Source organism: Berghia stephanieae, chromosome 1 (assembly GCF_034508935.2).
Source record: "Berghia stephanieae isolate SIO BIC M18660-M18661 chromosome 1, UCSD_Bste_1.3, whole genome shotgun sequence".
Classification (NCBI taxonomy): domain Eukaryota; kingdom Metazoa; phylum Mollusca; class Gastropoda; order Nudibranchia; family Aeolidiidae; genus Berghia; species Berghia stephanieae.
The window spans coordinates 144,771,551-144,793,938 of NC_088360.1; the positions used below are offsets into that span (position 1 = coordinate 144,771,551).

Sequence of the window (22,388 nt, forward strand, 5' to 3'; positions counted from 1 at the left end):
TTCCAACAAAATTTATATGCATTTTATCACAGAACGCACGAAAGATGTGAATTTGGATAAATAATATGTTATTGTACCCACCTTACTTCAAATAGTCAAGAAAATGCGGGATCTCTATTTGCACCTGAAAACATTAAATTTATTCTATTTATTATGGATGGTCATAATTTGATAACAATGAAATGTGCATTTTATTGCATAGATCATGTCAAACGTGAATCTTTACAATTTGTTAAAAACTGAGCTTTTATATAGCGCAATATCCATTAAACGTACTCAAAGCGCTTTACAAAGGATCAATGGCCAACAGCAACACTTAACATGTAGAACGTGACATGACGCCTGTTCGGCGATAGTACATTTTTTCAGACAGAGGCAACGCTGTTAACGGCCAGGTACTCGTTTTACACCTGAGTACATTGAGAGAATGTGAGTAAAGAGTTTTTTCCAAGGACTCAACTATGCACCGAGCGAGGCTCGAACCCAGGACCTTCCGATTCGATAGCGAGTGTCATACCACAAGACCACATAGCCGCACGAATGTGTTGTTGTACTTCAAATGATGGGGATTCAATTTGTTTTGAATACCTATTCGTAGCGATAAAATTCAGAAGGCTTCAATAATTTTCAGTACAACTCGGATCCATTAAACTTACTCAGCGAACACCTCGCAATTTGCGAACAGAGAAAAATTCTTTATTTTTCCCCTTTATTGAATTTAGTGAAGTACCTACCTTTTATATTATCGATCCAACTTATCTCAGACCCAACCTCAGATCCTATGAAATAGCAGTATAGGGAAACTCACTTTTAAAAAATTGTTCCTATTTTCCACTGAGACATAACCCAACGTCAAAAGGTGCCATATACCAAATAAAGGGCTTATTTTGAAGACGCTAATTTTGTTCCTAAAGGCATGTGTCATAGCCATAGCCCTACTATAATACTCTTTTAGTACGCCATGGTCATAGCTGTAAACTTAATTATTTTTTTTATGATTGAAAGATGATATGTGAAACTCACAACATTGCCATCCGGATCAACCCACAAAACTATGTGTAACCTTGAACGTTTATAGTCTGGTTAATATACTTTAGTGAGAATTACTCATAAACGCGGATGGCAAAAATAAAAAAAACACAGTCCTGAGTGACGTCAACTTCATACTATCTAGACTTTTGGTCAGGGATGATATCGTATATCTAGATGGGTTTTTTTTCAGTTTTTGGAATGGCCTCAGACTGGATACAATGATAAATATATTACCTATTAGATCAACATTTTGTTCCCTGCATATTATGTATTATCATGGGGACCCGCTAGGTCATTGGTAGACCACTCGCAATTCAGGCAAAGAGGCCGAGATTGAAGTCAATATTTATTTTCTGACCATAGTTTTAGTTGGGTCTGTGATATATTATATGGGGAGAGCTTTGCAATAATTACCGTCCTATTTAAAGGGTAGCAAGCAATTGCTATGGTCCTTTTCACGTTAGGGAAAGAGGGATAAAAACGAGCTCCTTGGGCCAAACGGCTCTGAAGGACTAATATTTTTATATGTCAAATTCAATTTCAATTGCTGGGGGAGAAAAATATTTGAAATGATTTTATCTTGGAAAAATCTGCTACTTATTTTCCAGTTAACTATTCTCTCTGAAAAAAAAACAACCATTTAAAATTCGTCCATCAAATATGAATCAGGTCATTTAAATAGATCGATATTTGAAGGACGAGTTTTAAGGCCAAAATTTTCAATATCTGTTTTTCCAGAGTACGGCAGCTGACTGGTTAAATATGTGACTATTCGTATCAAAACAGTATTTTGCCATTAGTTAAATTTGGTTAAAAATTGATGCTATTGTCAAAGAAAAAGGTATGAGACTTGCACAAAGTTGTTACGTTTGATTTCGAAGGATAATAAGTGGTTTTCAAAATCGACAAATAAAAATATAATTTCACATTTATTGTCATCTTGATTTTACAGCACTTTTTTTACATCTAGTTCATCCCGACAAAATACTGTATAATATAATGTATATACGTGATAGTTATATATGTGATAGTATATATGTTCGTATATATATATATATATATATATATATATATATATATATATATATATATATATATAGAGAGAGAGAGAGAGAGAGAGAGAGAGAGAGAGCATAGCACATCATGATTCGAGCCAGGGACATAAAGGCAAGAGAACAAGTGCCTTAGCCTTCACACTACCACAAGACACAAAGCCACATACATCAACATACACACAGAATGACATGGGCACGTATTGGAACGAAAAGGACTATTTTCAATAATAATTTATTTCCAGAAAATATTCATCTTCAGAGATAGACTGGTCTATGTTGTCAAAAAAGTTTTCAATGCTTAATTTCCCAAAAAAATAAAAAATAAAATAAAATAAAAGCTTGTCGCTTTTCTAAAGTTTTGGCTTTCAACGTGTCTGGGATCTGAAAGAAGAAATAGAAATTGTTGGGGCGTAAAACTTATACAGACATGTTGCTGGTTACAAAGATGTTGATGATTATGAACAATGATCATGAGGACAACTATAATGACCACTGATGATGATGGTGGTGATTATGATATTGATGATGAAAATGAGTATGATGATTATGACGCGATATTGTAGTCAGTGTCGGGTAGTCGTACACCATGGGTGTACCTGAAAGTCATTGGGAGTCTTAACGAAATCGTTCCGATAGATGAGATACGAGAGAAAAAAGCCCGGATCTAGACTTTTACGTCACATCTCGTCGTCATGAACGAGATCTCGGTAGTACCGATGCTGCATATCGTTTGAGAGCTTGGAATAAAAATATTATTATTCCAAGTTTGAGAGCCTTCATAAAGGCGGTGTAAGTTGTGTAACCTCAAAGACCGAAAGTAATGAGGGGTTGTGTAACACCAAAAGCCCTGCGGCCTGATCCACGAGGTCTTGTATGCAATGGTTGCCTCACTGTCTCAACGCTCATGAATTAATTAATAAGGCTGGACTCGCAATAACCCCCCCCCCCCCGAAATTTGTGTTTTAAACTTTTTTGAATCTAACGAGTACACCAGCGTGTTCGTCTCAGAGATTTGAAAAATGATATAAAAATCAAGAAAATCGGCCGATAAATTAAAAAAGCTAAAGTTTTGCGAGGACAAACATTAACTTTAAACTCCAGGTATTCCTCTTTGCGTTTGTGTTTCAACAATGCACGCTCGGCCTTTCGGTGCTGTTGCTTCGCTTGGTGTGCGCCCTCGGACACCCGAAGAGCGGTCTCCGACTATCCTTGTTCGAAGTCGAGCATGTTTGTCGAGTATTCAATGAAGGGCATCATCAAGTGTGTCGAAAGGATACGGTCTTCTAAGTAGATTGACAGCAAACTACCACGTTGTCTGAGGGAGTGCAAGTCTTTACCTACTTTTAAAAAGAATCTCGAGACACATTTTTACTGTATTTGTTTTTCTTGACTCTATATGAATCCTTGATTTGGCTATGAATTATTATTGTTGTTATTATTTTTTTTTCACTTAAAATTGATATTTATATTGTAAAGTGCCCAGAGCTTGTGTTTTACACGAGAATGAGCGCTATATAAATGTGTATTATTATTATTATTATTATTATTATTATTATTATTATTATTATTATTATTATTATTATTATTATTATTATTATCATTATTATTATTATTATTATTATTATTATTATTATTTTTATTATTATTATTATTATTATTATTATTATTATTATTATTATTATTATTATTAAACGTTCAGTGACGTAATGGTTGAACCTTTCGCTGTTGATTCATGTAGATATCTTGAGCTCACTTCACGCTTCTGCCTAAGCGATCAGGTGAAAATGTGACAATAAAATGGCCCGATATACACCTGTTCCTCATAAGCATCTCGTTTATTTTTATTTCCCAAGGACGGTTTTCGGTGGACTTTTCATGGGGAAAGGGGGGTGGGGGTCAGAACATAGTTACATCAGAATAAAAATTAGCTAGCTTGGTACCGATTGCTTTCTGGTTAATCCCTAAATCTACTGGACTAAATACCAGACAAGGAACAATTCAGACTCAAACGATCTTGAGCTTGAGCTTTTATATAGCGCAATATCCACTAACTGTGCTCAAAGCGCTTCTACAACTAATCTATGTACAGCGCTTTGAGACTTCGGTGTAAGGCGCCCTTTAAGTATGCTTATTGTTATTGTGTTGATTCCACATAGATATCTTGAGCTCACTTCACGATCCTGCCGAAGCGAGCATGTGAAAATGTGACAATAAAATGGCCCGATATATACCTGTTCCTCATAAGCAGGTCTCGTATGAGATGGTCGGTTTTTTTTTTGTCACCACACAGTCTAGTGCATTCCCTTTGTTGTGATTAGATGTGGATACTTTTTGTCCCAAGTTATAACATTTGTAAAAATAATTTCAAGTCTTTTGCTATAACTGTCTGATTTAGAGTTAAAATGAAGATTAAAGTCGCGAGTAATTAAACATCTTTCGATGTCCGTAATTATCAACGAATTGAGGTCTTGAAAATCTTTCTTAAAACAGGGAATGCGTTGAGTTGTGAATTGGTGAAAGCGGTGGTAGTATTGTGATGTTAAAACTGAAACTGTAACCTTCGCGCATTCAAACGACAAATTATATGTACCTACCGATGTTTTCAGGTGATCATTGTGAATATTACAAGTGCCGCTTCCTGGACAGGTGCTTCTTGGATTTGATAGAACTTCATAAGCGGGAGGCTTTAAATCATCAATACCTTACCTTACCGGAGTTTCGTCTCCCTACAGAGGTTGAATGCCATGGAACGCCATTCTTCACGCTCAAGGGCCATTACCGAGCAGTCGATTATCTTTTTGCCAGTTGTTGCCTCCACATTTCCTATCCAGGACTTCCTTGGTTTGCCCCGTGCCTTTCTGCCAGCTACTTTACCTTCAAGCACTGGTTTTTGGACGGTGTTGTGTCTCCGAATGTGTCCATAATAAGTCAGTTTTCTCACATTAACTTCTGCCAACAGTTTTATGGACCTTTGGCCTGCATCAATAAGAACCAGAATGTTTGATTTCTTTCTGGTCCATGGTACTCTCAGAATTGTTCGGTATACCCACATCTCAAAGGCATCAATTTTTCTTTCTATCTCCTTCATTATGGTCCATGTTTTACATGCATATAGGAATGTGGATCATGCATAACATTTAGCCATACGTACTTTTGTTTTTGTTGATAGTTTTAAACTAGTGTGGATTTTTCTCATTTTCATGAAGTTTGTTTTGGCAATGCTGATCCTTCTTTTGACCTGTGCAATAGATCTGTCGTCATCTGTGATGAACTGTCCTAGGTATGTATAAGCCTGTATTGCTTTCCCATCTACTGTTATGATGACTTTGGGTTTTTCTTCTGCTCGTGTGAATACCATTATTTTCGTTTTCTGTATATTAATTTCAATCCATAATTATTACTTATTTTGTTGGTCTCATTTACTAGTTTCTGCAGGTCTTCTTTGTTTGTTGCCAGTAGTACTGTATCATCTGCATATTTCAAATTATTGATGTTTCTTCCATTCAATATACGCCGTACATCATTTCTATTTCTCTGAATATAAATTCTGTATAAAAATTGAAAAGGCACGATGAGAGGACACAACCTTGTTGGACACATTATCGGACACCCCACAAATTATCAATAATCGCCTTATCTCTCTTCTTTTAGCCAGACTCTGTAATAAAAACAATATCATACACGAACTCAATTATGACGTCATTTATAAATAAAATTGAGCTTTATATAGCGCAATATCCACTAAATGTGCTCAAAGCCCTTTACAAGGGGTCCCTGGTCAACAGCAACATTTAACATGTAGGACGGGACATGACGCCTGTTAGGCGATATTTCAATTTTTCGGACAAAGACAACGCTGTTAACGGCCAAGTACTCATTTTACACCTGAGTACGGTGAGAGAATGTGAGTAAAGGGCCTTTTCCAAGGACTCAACTATGCGCCGAGCGCGAGGCTCGAACCCAGGACCTTCCGATCCGAAAGCGAGTGTCATACCACTAGACCACATAGCCGCATAACTACACATAATTATGTTTTTATCACGCACAGACTGGACATTAAAGTACACGGCCTTTTCTGGTTGGTAAAAATTGTTTACTTTTGTGAACATAATATTTTGGTGTCAGTCATTAAGTTGAACGTAAAAGTTGATGAAGGGGGGGGGGGGGGGGGGGGGGTGTGTGTCGTCGATTGGTGATGATTGGGATTGAGCGGGACCTGTTGTTAATAGAATCCGTTGGAAAAAAAAGAGTTCGGAGGTGTTAAAATAACAGTTGTAGTGCCTCACGACGAAACACAAGGTAATCATATATTTTCTTACTAACTCCTCTTTGGTGTTTCTTCAACACATATTAAGAAACTTGGAAGCATGTACCAATGTAAGATAAAGACCTGAGCAAGTGTAAGTGTGTATGAAAGGTGCCAGACAAAGCAAGAAAGTAAAATATAAGAAGAAAAAAACATCCCAAAAAATCAGTCTACCTCGACAGGGGATCGAACCTCAGACCTTGTGATTACCGGTCAGACGTGCTACTATTACACCATTGAGGCTCCCGATAGTCGGGGCAATTTTAATAATTGTATTCTTCACAAGGGTACGCAATTTATTTTTTTCGTGTATTTTTATTTCTTGCTTTGCTGGTAGCTTTCATACACACTTTTTCAGGTCTTGTCATAAAAACATAAAGTCAAAAGTAAGGAGCGCCAATGATTTCTGTCTTCTGCCAGCTTACAGACCTCACCGCAGATCCAACCGAAGGATGTCATCTCTCTTTCCACCGATCTTCTCCAAGTTTCCAGTGGTCTTCCCTATTGCGATTACCATGCGCGGTCCCATCTGCGTGTTGTTTTTGGGATTGCTCCCTCCTTCATCCGACAAATATGGCCAATCCATCTCCACCTTCTTGATTTGACTGTTTCCGAAATGGGGGTCATGTCAGCTTCTTGTGGAAGACCCTTAGTTGATATTTTGTTGGGTCAAAAAATGTGGAAGATTTTTGGTAGACATCTGTTTTGGAAAATATCGAATTTGCAACAAACGGTTTTGTCGATTTCCAATATTCTACTCCATATAAAAAAAAACAGATAAAACATTACTCTGGAATATGCGCATCATTGATTTTGTTGAAATTGTCTTTGCATTCCAAAGTTCAAGGAGCCAAATGTTTTACGGGCTTTTTAAAACCTTTCATTTATTTCCTTTACTGAGTGCCCATCTTCAGACATTTTAGCTCCATTGTAGTAAAATGCCGTGTGTAATAAAGTTTTAAAAACTCTAATTCCATGTGTGGCCGTTCTTTCTTGAAATTTGATAAAAACTCTATAAGAAATACTGTATTTTAACACGCGCGCATGTAGAAATGTCCAGGTATTAATACATAGAAGTCACAAACATTATTAGAATTCACAAAAGCAAAGTGCACGCGTGATACGTAATAAATAAATGAATAAATAAAGAGAAAGAGAGAGAGAGAGAGAGAGAGAGAGAGAGAAAGAGAGAGAGAGAGAGAGAGAGACAGCATGAGAGAAAAGAAAAAAAGAGAGAGAGAGAGAGACAGCATGAGAGAAAGAAAGAAAGAAAGAAAGAGAGAAAGAGAGAGAGAGAGAGAGAGAGAGAGAGAGAGAGAGAGAGAGAGAGAGAGAGAGAGAGAGAGAGAGAGAGCGTATAATATTGTAATATATTCTTTGGAAGTCCCGATAGCTCCGTTGGTACAGACTGGCCTCACAAGCAAAGGGACGGATATCTTACTGTGTAAACTCCATCTTTTTTTCCTAATCTACCCCGCACCCTTTCTCTCAGCAGTGATTAAGTAACCAGTTCTGTTCGATCTGAAGATAGATACTTTAGGATAGATTGGTTTCCTGACAAAAGAAATTGAAACTGCACATTTAATGCTTCAGAAATCTGGATACATGTCTGCATCATCGGCCTTAAAGCGTGATGGATTACATCTTTTCTTCTTTTTAAACTTACTATTTTTCACAAATGGGGACGCACTTTTGTGCCAGACATTTATCGTTACACATCTTATCCTGTGGAAACAAAATAGAACGATAGTTTAAAACTGTCGTCACTGACAACTTACCTCTTCTATATTTTGGCCAAAAAATGTATTTTAACCTCAAAACATATCAATGAAGATAACCAAAGGTGAACCAAATTCTTAAACCTGGAAATCATGTATAAATTGAGAGTCGTTATTTATTAAATGATAGTTGAAGTGTTTGAGTATGTGCATCGGTGTGTTTGAAGTGTCTGTGTAAATATTGGTGTCACCGTATGGTTTAATATGTAACCTATTCATTATTAGTCCTCTAAAGGACTGGTTACATAAACACTTCCAATGGTTTTGGACCCAGAAAATTAGAGGTGTGACATCATGACTTATCTTCCCTATTGCATTCGTAAAGACAAACATGAATGTTTTGGCACCCAGAGTCACTGACTGATGATTAAGCAATGTCGTTTTCAGACAGGTCTGTAATAATAAAAATAATAATAATAATAATAATAATAATAATAATAATAATAATAATAATAATAATAATAATAATAATAATAATAATAATAAATAAGTAAACCTTTATTGTCCTAAAAAAAAGTGGCAATTTATCAGCAGCATGGAAATGAAAACAGACATGGAGGAAGTAAAGACAGAATTAATTATTTAGGATGATATGAGCTTCTTAGGAAGTTGATTTATTATCTTATATTTCTGGTTCGAACAATCTGCTTATCATTTATGATTTCATTTTTAAGACTGAAATATTGACTCTAGCAAGAATTTCAAATGATTGGGTTCCTGTTCTATGTGATGTTGTTCTTCCATGTTTCGCGAGATACTTAATCCTTGATGCATTTTGCTTGTAATCATAACGTATATTTCCTGAAAATCACTTCTTTATTTTGCAAATACAATTTGAAGACAATATCTGAAAACATTAGGACCTCTTCACAGGAATTCAAGCAACCCGTTGACGTGAATTACATGTTATTTGAAAATGACTATTTAGTTTACTCAGCATATGGAATATGCTATTTCGTCATGCTGGTGAAAAGAAACATTTGCTTTCGCGATTATTTTATTTCTTCGACTGTAGACTTTGGAAAATGTTTGTGTATGGTTCAAATCTTGGGATCTTTAAAGTTTTTAGTCCAGACGTCAAAATATGAAACATTTTCTTACTGATACTAAGATGCTAGAAGCTGTGGGCTGTAAACAGTAATAAACAAAAATTAATGTAACAGTTTAAAAAAAAGACTTTAAAGTAACAAACACTGTTCATGTCGATTTCAAAACCCTTCTTCAGCCAACAAAAACAACCCCTCCCCCCATAAAGAACAAAAACAAACAAACAATAATAACATAAATACATTACAAAAAATCCAGATCGAGGATTAAATATTCTATATAATTCCTCTCTGTAGAATAAAAATCTTGGAACGTAAACAAAAAGAAACGTTCGATAGGTAACTAAGAGTGCCAAATTGAGTGGAATATAAAACAACGCATAAACATATTTTTACCCCCCAAAAATTTCTAAGTTCTTAAACAATGAATTTGTACTCATTTTCTTAATGTATGGATTTTCAAAATTAATAAAAATGAAAACCCATATTAATCACTTATAACTTAGCTCTTGTGGTACCTATTCATAGAAGGTATGAAGATGACTTAGTCAGCTCTTTGTTATTGTTTTTAGATCGTCAATTGCGTGATCGGTTTTCATTAAAATGTCAATCTGACTATTAACTTTTAAGTTTTCTGTATTTGAGTGTCTCATATGGCTGGCAGATGTATTTTACTTAAAAGAATACCAGTCATTTGTACCAGTCACAAGCTCTTCTTTTGACAAATTTGCGATATCGGGGCGGGGGTGGGGGGGGGGGGGGGGATCTTTATAATTTCATCTTCGCAAAAACACTAACGTCTACCTCCCTTGAATTTGTTATATTCTTTGAAAAATACTCAACACGGAAATCTCGAACAAATAAACCTGGTCCATACATTTTTCTAGACTCCCGTACTGTAAATCAGTTATTAGGTTTATGGTAGTCTTTTCTAATATTATATTTTCTTCTTGTTTTTTAATCAGATAATTTAATCCACTCCTAGTGATCTATTAAAGAATCCTTACCATTCCCGTGCACTCAGATACACAATCTTGCTGTACACATGCAGCACAGCGATCAGCAGTATCGATCTCTTCAGAAACGGAGGGGCACATCCCTGACTGACATTTACCGTAACACTCATTATCCTGTGGAAACAAAATAGAACGATAGTTTAAAACTGTCGTCACTGACAATTTACCTCTTCTATATTTTGGCCACAAAATGTATTTCAACCTCAAAACATATCAATGAAAATAATCAAGGCTGAACCAAAACCTTAAACCTGGAAATCTTGTATAAATTGAAAGTCGTTCTTATTCATTGATATTTGAAGTGTTTGAGTATGTGCATCGGTGTGTTTGAAGTGTCTGTATAAATATTGGTGTCACCGTATGGTTAAATATGTAACCTATTCATTATTAGTCCTCTAAAGGACTGGTTACATAATCACTTCCAATGATTTTGGACCCAGAAAATTAGAGGTGTGACATCACGACTTATCTCCCCTATTGCATTCATAAAGTCAAATATGACTGTTATGGCACCCAGATTCACTGACTGATAATTAAGCAATGTCATTCTCAGACAGGTCTGTGAAGCAGCATGGAAATGAAAACAGGCATGGAGGAAACAAGGACAGAACTATTTCATCATCATTGCCTTTTTCATCCTGGGTTAGGGTATAGGCCACAGACAAACAATTTCCATCCTTCTCTATCTTGAGCCAACTTTTTTATCTCATTCCAGGTCTTACACTTCTCTGTATATCAGCTTCTTTAATTCTTCTCCATGTTCCTCGTGGCCTTCCCCTTGATCTTCTGCCCTGAGGGTTCCAGTCCAATACTTTCTTTGTTATAGTTGAGTCATTCTTTCTAAGCGTGTGTCCAATCCACCTCCATCGTCTTCTTCCTATTTCCTCTCCCACTGGTTTCTGCTGTGTTCTTTTCCATACTTCATTTTTTATTCTATCCATCCATTTTATTCTGAGTAGCTTACGCATGCACCTGTTTACGAAAATCTGTACCCTCCTTATACATGCCTGTGATGCGTTCCAAGTTTCACATCCATACAGTAGGACAGACTTCACGTTTGAGTTGAAAAGTCTTAGCTTTAGTTGAAGGGAGATGTCTTTAGTTCTCCAAACTCTGTTCAAAGATGTGAATGCAGCCTGTGCCTTTCCTATCCGTGCTTTCACCTCTGCTTCCGTGCCTCCTTCCTTGTCAATTATACTTCCGAGATAGCAGAAAGTGTCTATATCTTCGAGTTCCTGATCTTTTCATTTGATCTGCTCCCTTTGACGCGTACCTATCCTCAAGACCTTTGACTTTGCAGGGTGAATTCTTAGACCAATTGTTTCCGAGAGGCTGTTTATAATTGCGGTTTTTGCTTGCATCTGGTCCTGTGTGTGGGACAAAAGAGCCAGATCATCTGCAAAATCCAGATCATCCAACTGTGTCCAGGGGGTCCACTGTATCCCATTTCTTCTCCCTTTGGAGGTTTCCTTCATTAGCCAATCAATGGCAAGGATGAACAGGAATGGAGAGAGCAAGCATCCCTGCTTGACACCAGTCTTAATTTCAAAGCTGTCAGTAAGCTGATCTTCATGTACAACCCTGCAACTTGATCCTTCATACATTTCCTTAATGAGGTTTACTATCTTTTCAGGGAGTCCATAATGTGCCAGAATTTTCCACAATGTTGCTCTGTCAATACTGTCGAAAGCCTTCTCGTAATCCAGAAAGTTGACAATAAGAGGAGAGTTCCATTCTATAGACTGTTCCGCTATGACTCGCAGAGAGGCAATCTGGTCGGTGGTTGAACGGTTTTTCCGAAAACCTGCCTGTTCGTCCCGCAGTTTAGCATCTGTTGCATTCTTAATTCTCTCTAAAATAATACGGTTGAAAACCTTTCCTGGGATAGAAAGAAGAGTGATGCCTCGATAATTATTACAATTACTGAGGTCCCCTTTCTTTGGAAGCTTGATAAGATGTCCTTCCTTCCAATCCTTTGGGAATATCCCGTCATTCCAGATTCTCTCAAATAGTGGGTGCAGGGCCTCAGCATTTCTTTCCGCATCAACTTTTAGAGCCTCCGGTGGAATCTGGTCTGGTCCAGCAGCTTTCCCCCTTTTCATCTTGTTAATGGCACCCACAATCTCTGCTATCGATGGTGGATCACAGCTAATTGGTAGCTCATTCCTTGCAGGCAAAATTTCTGGCTGGTTGTCTGGTGGTGGTCTGTTCAGAAGGCAGTTGAAATGTTCCCTCCATCGTTCAGATTGAGCCTCTTTTCCAAAAATAGTTTTCCCATCTTTGTCTTTGACTGGTACCTCTGGTTTCCCATATTTTCCAGCAAGTGTCTTGGTAGTTTGATAAAGGAACCTCATGTGTCCTCCACTCGCTGCTGCTTCTGCTTTCTCTGCAAGTTTGTTCATGAATGCTTCCTTGTCTTTCTTCACAGATCTTTTGACTTCCTTAGCTATGGCTCGATACTGCTCTTGTGCATCCAGTCTTGAAGCCCTTGTTCGGCTTGCATTCACTTGTTCCTTCTTTGTTCTCCTCTTTTCAATAAGGTCCAAGGTGGTTGGACTTATCCATTCTTTATGTTCCGATTTCTTTACCCCCAATACCTCGTGGCAAGTTGTTATGTAGACTTCCTTGATCTTTGCCCAATGTGACTCTACATCTATGTCCTCCTCGAGCTCAGTAAGAGGTTGGAATCTATTACTCAATTGTAGTTTGAATTCCTCATTCTTTTCCCCATCAAGTGCGTTCACCTCGAATTTTCTTCTTGTATGTGATCTGGCCCCGTGTTTTCTGAGTCGGAGCTTAAGCTTTGCCAATAGCAGGTGGTGGTCTGATCCAACATCTGCCCCTCTCCGTACTGTCACATCTTCCAATGAACGTCTGAATCTACGAGAGATACAAAAATGATCAATCTGATTCTCTGTCACACCATCTGGTGAGACCCAAGTTGCTTTGTGGATCCTCTTATGGGGGAACACTGATCCTCCAATCACCAAACAGTTGAATGCACAGAAATGTGCAAATCTCTCACCATTATCATTCATTTCTCCCATGCCATGACGTCCCATGATACCTTCATAACCTACGTTATCCTGTCCCACTTTTGCATTAGCATCTCCCATCAATATGTTGATGTCTTTCCTTGGCAGTTTGTCAATGACTTGTTGTAGCAGACCATAAAATGTATCTTTGTCCTCATCTGTTGCATCATTTGTTGGGGCATAGATCTGTACAATGTTCATGCTGATCTTCTTACTCCGTGTTGTAAAGGACGACATGATGATCCTTTCTCCGTGTTGTTCCCATCCTCTCAGTGACTTCTGGGCAAACTTGCTTAGAATTATTCCTACTCCCTGTGTATGAATCCCGTCCCCTCTCCCTGAATATAAAATCTTCTCCCCAGACTTGAGGTGTTTCTGTCTGGATTGTATCCAGTGGGTTTCGCTTACTCCAAGTATATGCAGCCTGTATCTTCTCATCTCAGTCACAACTTGAGAGCTTTTTCCTGCTTCATACATGGTGCGAACGTTCCACGACGCAATTCGAAGCTGCTTGTTTGACGAAGACGTCATCGGGTCAGCAGAGTCCTTTCGGCTTTGTCTGTTGTCCTTCATAAATTCTGTAATTCCAGAAAGTCTTCGGTCGCCCAAGCTAAAAAAAGGATTTGGTTTGTCTGTCTGTGTTTCTGTAACGGTTTGAGTTTAACGGAAAGGGGTGTTAACCCTTTGCCAACCCCCAACCTGGAGGACCAGGTGACTCAAAGATAGGGGAATCACACACCATTAGTCGCCTTTTACGACACGCTGGCTTGGCATTGGGCTATTCTTGACCCTCTCAGTTGAGGGACCCCGGACACCACACGGGGTCAGAACTATTTAGGATAATAATAATAATAATAATAATAATAATAATAATAATAATAATAATATAATAATAATAATAATAATAATAATAATAATAATGATGATGATGATGAAAATAATAATAATAATAATAATAATAATAATAATAATAATAATAATAATAATAATAATAATAATAATAATAATTATTATTATTATAATGATGATGATGATGAAAATAATAATAATAATAATAATAATAATAATAATAATAATAATAATAATAATAATAATAATAATATAATAATAATAATAATAATAATAATAATAATAATAATAATAATAATAATAATAATAATAATAATAATAATAATAATAATAATAATAATAATAATGATGATGATGATGATGATGAAAATAATAATAATAATAATAATAATAATAATAATAATAATAATAATAATAATAATAATAATAATAATAATAATAATAATGATGAGGATGATGATGAAAATAATAATAATAATAATAATAATAATAATAATAATGATAATAATAATAATATTATAATAATAATAATAATAATAATGATAATAATAATAATAATAATAATAACAATAATAATAATAATAATAATAATAATAATAATAATAATAATAATAATAATAATAAAGATATAATAATGATTATAATAATAATAAAAAAATAAATAATAAATTAATAATGATAATGATAATATAATAATAATAATAATAATAATAATAATAATAATAATAATAATAATAATAATAATAATAATAATAATAATAATAATAATAATAATAATAATAAAATAAAAATAATAATAATTATTATTATTATTATCATCATCATCATCATCATCATCATCATCATCATCATCGTAATAATAATAATAATAATAATAAAATAATAATAATAATAATAATAATAATAAAAAAGATATAATACTGATTATAATAATAATAAAAAAATAAATAATAAATTAATAATGATAATGATAATAATAATAATAATAATAATAATAATAATAATAATAATAATAATAATAATAATAATAATAATAATAAAATTAAATAATAATAATTATTATTATTATTATCATCATCATCATCATCATCATCATCATCATCATCATCATCATCGTAATAATAATAATAATAATAATAATAATAATAATAATAATAATAATAATAATAATAATAATAATAATAATAATAATATACTTTAGTTATCCGAAATGGAAATGTTTGTACAGACGTATATAATGCCGACAATGATCATACATAAATATACGTAAATAAATGTGGTAAATTATAATTTAGTAATAGGTATGATATGTGCTTTATAGGAAGTTGAATTATTATTTTATATTGCTGGTTTGAACAATGTGCTTATCATTCATGATTTTATGTTAAAGTTGAAGACGGAACTATTGACTCTAGCAAAGAATTAAGATGATTGTTAAAACATTCAGCAGGTTGGTTTCCTGTTCCATGTGGTGTTTCTCCTGTATATTTCGCGATATGTTTGATCTTGTATGCAATTAGCTCAAAACCTTCTTCAGCCAACAAAAACAACCCCTCCCCCCATAAAGAACAAAAACAAACAAACAATAATAACATAAATACATTACAAAAAATCCAGATCGAGGATTAAATATTCTATATAATTCCTCTCTGTAGAATAAAAATCTTGGAACGTAAACAAAAAGAAACGTTCGATAGGTAACTAAGAGTGCCAAATTGAGTGGAATATAAAACAACGCATAAACATATTTTTACCCCCCAAAAATTTCTAAGTTCTTAAACAATGAATTTGTACTCATTTTCTTATTGTATGGATTTTCAAAATTAATACAAGTGAAAACCCATTCAAATTATTCATAACCTACCTCTTATGCTACCGATTCATAGAAGGAATGAAGATGACGTCACTCGGCTCTTTGTTATTGTTTTTAGATCGCCAATTACTTGATCGGTTTTTATTAAAACATCAATCTGACTATTAACTTTTAGGTTTTCTGCTTTTAAGTGTTCCATGTGGCTGGCAGATGTTGTGAGTATTTTACTTAAAAGAGTACCAGTCATTTGTACCAGAACCAAGATCTTTTTTGACACATTTGAGATAAAAGGGGGGGGGGGATCATTATAATTTCATCCACCCAAGAATACCAACGTTAACCTACCTTGAATTTGTTATGTTCTTTGTAAAATACTCAACAACGAATCACGAAAATACTGAAATCTCGAACAAATAACCTGGTCCATGAATTTTTCTAGATTTCTGTGCTGCACTGTATATCAGTTTTCAGGTTAACGGTGGTCTTTTCTAATATATTATTTTTTTTTATTCAGTGAATTTAATCCTCTCCCAGTGATCTATTACAAGAATTCTTACTTTTCCATTGCACACAACGTCACACTCGTGTTCAGATGTACGACAGGGATCAGGATTATCGATGTCTTCACAAATGTCTGGGCAAGCATTTTGCAGACATTTATCGTAACACTCATTATTCTGTGGAAACAAAATAGAACGATCGTTTAAAGTTTGTTTAAAGATGTTAAAGTTTAAGACGGAAATATTGACTCTTCTTCTTCTTCAAGTACCAAGTCTGTGCCAGACATCGATGATCATGGTACGCCATTCATCTCTCTGATCAGATAACCTCAGAAAACTAATATTACTCAACTCTTCTCTTTCTTTGTCACCCAGCTGTTCAAACTATTCAAATATGTTTTTCTTGGTCTACCTTTACTCTTTTTACCTTCTATCTTTCCTGTGAGAGCAAGATGTTCGATACATTTATGTCGATTTAGGTGCCCTAAAAATTGCATTTGTCTTTTTCTTATTGTACGAATTAATAACCTTTTAGTTCCAGCTTGCTCTAATACTTCTTCATTAGTTTTCTTCTCTGTCCATGAGATTCTTAACATCCATCTAAGAAACCACATTTCTGCTGCCTCCAGTTTCTTTCTAATGTCTTCTGTAATTGTCCAGCTTTCGCAGCCATATAATAATACTGACCATACGTAGGCCTTCAAAACCTTATGTTTTGTTGTCATTGAGATATTGTGGTTTTTTAAACCTAGACTCATTTTATTAAAACTATCTTTAGCTATTGCAATTCTTCGTGTTATTTCTGTGTTGCATCTGCCATCTGAAGTTATTATGTATCCAATATATTTAAATGTCTGAACTTGTTTTATAGTTTTTCCATTGCTTATTAAGTTGCATATTGGATTTCTTTCTCTCCTTGATACAACCATGCATTCTGTCTTTTTTACATTTAAGTATAACCCCATACGTTCACTCTCTGTGACTATTTTATTGAAGAGTAGTAGTAAATTTTCTTTTGAGTCAGAAATTAGTGCTGTGTCATCTGCATATCTTATATTATTGATATTCTCACCATTGATCTTAATGCCTGGACTATCTCCTAAAGTTCTAATAATTGTTTCGCTGTAGATATTGAGTGACTCTAGCAAAGATTTATGATTTTAGAAAAGATCAGTAGGTTTGTTTCCTGTTCCATGTGATGTTTTTCTTTCATATTTTGCGAGATATTTAATACTTTATGCATTTTGCTTGTAATTATAGCATTTTGCCAATGAGCATAATTGCATGTTTCCTGATGATCACTTCTTTATTTTGAAAAGACAATTTGAAGAAATTTCTGACTATTTTGTCTATTTAGCATATGGAATATGATCTTTTGTCATGCTGGTGAAAAGAAACTTTTACTTTCGCGAGTATTTTTTTTTTAAGTTTTAACAAACTGTAGACTTTGGAAAACTATTGTGTATCGTTCAAATCTTGTTATCTTTAAACATTTTAGTCAAGATGCTTTCAACATATGTTTCACACGTTCTATATTTCCTCTCTGTAGAAGAAAAATCTTGGAACGTAAACAAAAAGAAACGTTTGATAGGTAACTAAGAGTGCCAAATTGAGTGGAATATAAAACAACGCAGAAACATATTTTTACCCCAAAAAAATTCAAAGTTCTTAAAAAATGAATTTGTACTCATTTTCTTATTGAATGGATTTTCAAAATTAATAAAAGTGAAAACCCATTAAAATTATTCATAACCGACCTCTTATGCTACCGAATCATAGAAGGAATGAAGATGACGTCACTTGGCTCTTTGTTATTGTTTTTAGATCGCCAATTACTTGATCGGTTTTCATTAAAATATCAATCTGACTATTAACTTTTAGGTTTTCTGCTTTTAAGTGTTTCATATGGCTGGTAGATGTTGTGAGTATTTTACTTAAAAGAATACCAGTCATTTGTACCAGAGCCAAGATCTTTTTTGACACATTTGAGATAACGGCGAGGAATGTTTCTAATTTCATCCACACAAGAATACCAACGTTAACCTACCTTGAATTTGTTATGTTCTTTTTAAAATACTCAACACGGAATCACGAAAATACTGAAATCTCGAACAAATAAACCCGGTCCATGAATTTTTCTAGATTTCTGTGCTGCACTGTATATCAGTTTTCAGGTTAACGGTGGTCTTTTCTAATATATTATTATTTTCTAAGCAGTGAATTTAATCCTCTCCCAGTGATCTATTACAAAAATCCTTACTTTTCCATTGCACACAACGTCACACTCGTGTACACATCTAGAACAGACAACAGGATTATTGATGATTTCACAATTGTCTGGGCAAGCATTTTTCAGACATTTATCGTAACACATCTTATCCTGTGGAAACAAAATAGAACGATCGTTTAAAACTGTCGTCACTGACAACTTACCTCTTCTATATTTGGCCACAAAATGTATTTTAACCTCAAAGCATATAAATAAAATAACCAAAAATAAACCAAAACCTTAAACTTGGAATTCTTGTTTAAATTATAAGTCGTTCTTATTCATTGATATTTGAAGTGTTTGAGTATGTGCATCGGTGTGCTTGAAGTGTCTGTGTAAATATTGGTGCCACAATATGGTTAAATATGTAACCTATTCATTATTAGTCATCTAAAGGACTGGTTACACAAACACTTCCAATGGTCTTGGACCCAGAAAAGTAGAAGTGTGACGTCACGACTTTTCTCCTCTATTGCAATCGTAAAGCCAAATATTACTGTTTTGGCACCCAGATTCACTGACTAATGATTAAGTAATGTTATTCTCAGACAGGTCTGTAAAGCAGCATGGAAATGATAATAGGCATGGAGGAAACAAGGACAGAACTATTTAGGATAATAATAATGAATAATAATAATAATAATAATAATAATAATATAATAATAATAATAATAATAATAATAATAATAATATAATAATAATAATAATAATAATAATAATAATAATAATAATAATAATAGTAATAATAATAATAATAATAATAATAATAATAATAATAATAATAATAATAATAATAATAATGATGATGATGATGATGATGATGATGATGATGATGATATAATAATAATAATAATAATAATAATAATAATAATAATGATGATGATGATAATAATAATAATAATAATAATAATAATAATAATAATGATAATAATGATAAATAATATATAATAATATAATAATAATAATAATAATAATAATAATAATAATAATAATAATAATAATAATAATAATAATAACAATGTACTTTATTCATCCGAAAATGAATTTATTGTACTAACGTACACAATGCCGACAACAATACGTACATAAATATATACGTACATAATTGTGGTACCGTAAAACTTGGTAATAGGTATGATATGTGCTTCTTAGGAAGTTGAATTATTATTTCATATTGCTGGTTTGAACAATGTGCTTATCATTTATAATTTTATGTTTATGCATAAGTTGGAAACATTGACTCTAACAAAGATTTATGATTTTTAAAACATCAGCAGGTTGGTTTCCTGTTCCATGTGGTGTTTCATTTTCTCGAGATATTTAATCCTTTATGCATTTTGCTTGTAATTATAGCATTTTGTCAATTAGCAAAATTGCATGTTTCTTTATGACCACTTCGATATTTTGAAAAGACAATTTGAAGACGATGTCTGAAAACAATAGGATCTCTATCCAGGAATTCAAGCAACCCGTTGACGTGAATTACATGTTATTTTAAAATGACTATTTTGTGCATTTAGCATAGAGAATATGCTCTTTTGTCATGCTGGTGAAAAGAAACTTTTACTTTCGAGTTTTTGTTTTTTTTAAAGTTTTAACAAACTGTAGACTTTGGAAAACTATTGTGTATCGTTCAAGTCTTGTTCTCTTTAAACATTTTAGTCAAGATGCTTTCAACATATGTTTCACACTTTCTATATATGTCCTCTCTGTAGAAGAAAAATCTTGGAACGTAAACAAAAAGAAACGTTTGATAGGTAACTAAGAGTGCCAAATTGAGTGGAATATAAAACAACGCAGAAACATATTTTTAACCCAAAAAAATTCAAAGTTCTTAAAAAATGAATTTGTACTCATTTTCTTATTGTATGGATTTTCAAAATTAATAAAAGTGAAAACCCATTCAAATTATTCATAACCTACCTCTTATGCTACCGATTCATAGAAGGAATGAAGATGACGTCACTCGGCTCTTTGTTATTGTTTTTAGATCGCCAATTACGTGATCGGTTTTCATTAAAATATCAATCTGACTATTAACTTTTAGGTTTTCTGCTTTTAAGTGTTTCATATGGCTGGTAGATGTTGTGAGTATTTTACTTAAAAGAATACCAGTCATTTGTACCAGAGCCAAGATCTTTTTTGACACATTTGAGATAACGGGGAGGAATTTTTATAATTTCATCCTCCCAAAAATAACAACGTTAACCTACCATGAATTTGTTATGTTCTTTGTAAAATACTCAACACGGAATCACGAAAATACTGAAATCTCGAACAAATAAACCCGGTCCATGAATTTTTCTAGATTTATCTGCTGTACTGTATATCAGTTTTCAGGTTAACGGTGGTCTTTTCTAATATATTATTATTTTCTAAGCAGTGAATTTAATCCTCTCCCAGTGATCTATTACAAGAATTCTTACTTTGCAATAAGATTTACAGCCATCTACACAATCAACACAGGGATCATCTCTTCTTTTCTTTAGTCTGGCTGTTTCATCCTGTGGATATTAAAAAAAGATACATTAATAAAAATAATAACATAAAAATAAATGTTCTCAAACTACCAATCAACACGTTAAATAAAACACTAATGATGGATGAGGCAAAAAACTCCCTCTAGAATTGCTTTTTCCAATAAATTATGTATTTCAATAAAATAAACACATAAGCGACACATCGTCTGTTGTAGAATTATTCCTCTCATACAATTACCAATTCATATACACATTATTCCTTCCATTCATATACCACATATTTGACACATTGTCTGTTGTGGAATTATTCCTTCCATACAAATATCACATATTTGACACATTGTCTCCCGTGGAATCGTTTCTTCCATACAAATACCACATATTTGACACATTGTCTGTTGTGGAATTATTCCTTCCATACAAATACCACATATTTGACACATTGTCTAATGAAAAGAGTACAGAGTTTGTGTTATCTACAAATCGGCTTGAATAGAGAGATCAGGTGGAAACACGAGGACAAGACTGCAAAACATGTATCATATAATCATTACAACAGTTAATTTAAAAACTAATTAAAAGATATAAACATACATTAGCAAAGGCAATAATAATATAACGAATTTCATAGGATCTACTGATGACAACTTACATTAGCAGCAGCAAAAGCCAGGCAAACTGACAGGACAGCAAAAGCGATCTCTGTAAGAAATAAGAGAAAGAGAATTTGTCACTTCGAATTGGTTCAGAAAAATAATTAAGGCTAGACTCGAGCACAGATCAATTTACTAAACTTGAAAGCTCTCTCATGGAAATCGATCAAAAGTGGAAAAAGGATTTTCCTTTGGATGCAATCCATCACAGTTTGTAGGGTAAAAACTGGGCATGTTACAAAGAGCATGTTATTTAGTTCACCACTCATTTCCCATGAATCAGCTTCGGTATAATTTTTACATGTAAACACATGAATACATAGATCAGCATTGAATCCTAAATTATTATGAGGTCTTTCCATGATGTATAATGACTGTATATCTTCTAAGTATTTTTTTTTTTTAATTCTATAAAATCATTAAATAAATAGAATTCCGAAATCTACATTGCGCAAAACCACATGAACAAGAAATATAACTAAAATAATAACAATGACGATAATAATTATGAAGATGATGAGGTTATGATGATGATGATGATGATGATGATGATGAT

At 33.7% G+C, this 22,388-nt stretch overlaps 1 protein-coding gene across 5 annotated transcripts in view; it reads right to left on the bottom strand.

The window, feature by feature from the left end:
- Window positions 1–76: 76 nt before the first annotated feature.
- The window catches only part of LOC144963427 (uncharacterized), a 31,370-nt gene continuing 9,058 nt past the window's right edge, over window positions 77–22,388 (bottom strand). For 4 of the 5 annotated variants that reach the window (XM_078897481.1, XM_078897484.1, XM_078897483.1 and 1 more), the window contains 7 exons: window positions 21,832–21,881; window positions 21,126–21,203; window positions 18,691–18,810; window positions 16,488–16,607; window positions 10,225–10,347; window positions 8,060–8,118; window positions 2,288–2,468 (listed from right to left, as the gene is read on the bottom strand). In XM_078897481.1, coding sequence (XP_078753607.1) covers window position 2,468; window positions 8,060–8,118; window positions 10,225–10,347; window positions 16,488–16,607; window positions 18,691–18,810; window positions 21,126–21,203; window positions 21,832–21,881 — 551 coding nt within the window. In that variant the 3' untranslated portion in view covers window positions 2,288–2,467. Of the gene's footprint in view, window positions 125–2,287; window positions 2,469–8,059; window positions 8,119–10,224; window positions 10,348–16,487; window positions 16,608–18,690; window positions 18,811–21,125; window positions 21,204–21,831; window positions 21,882–22,388 lie in introns of those variants that run through there. The other variant, XM_078897482.1, reaches the window with a different exon arrangement.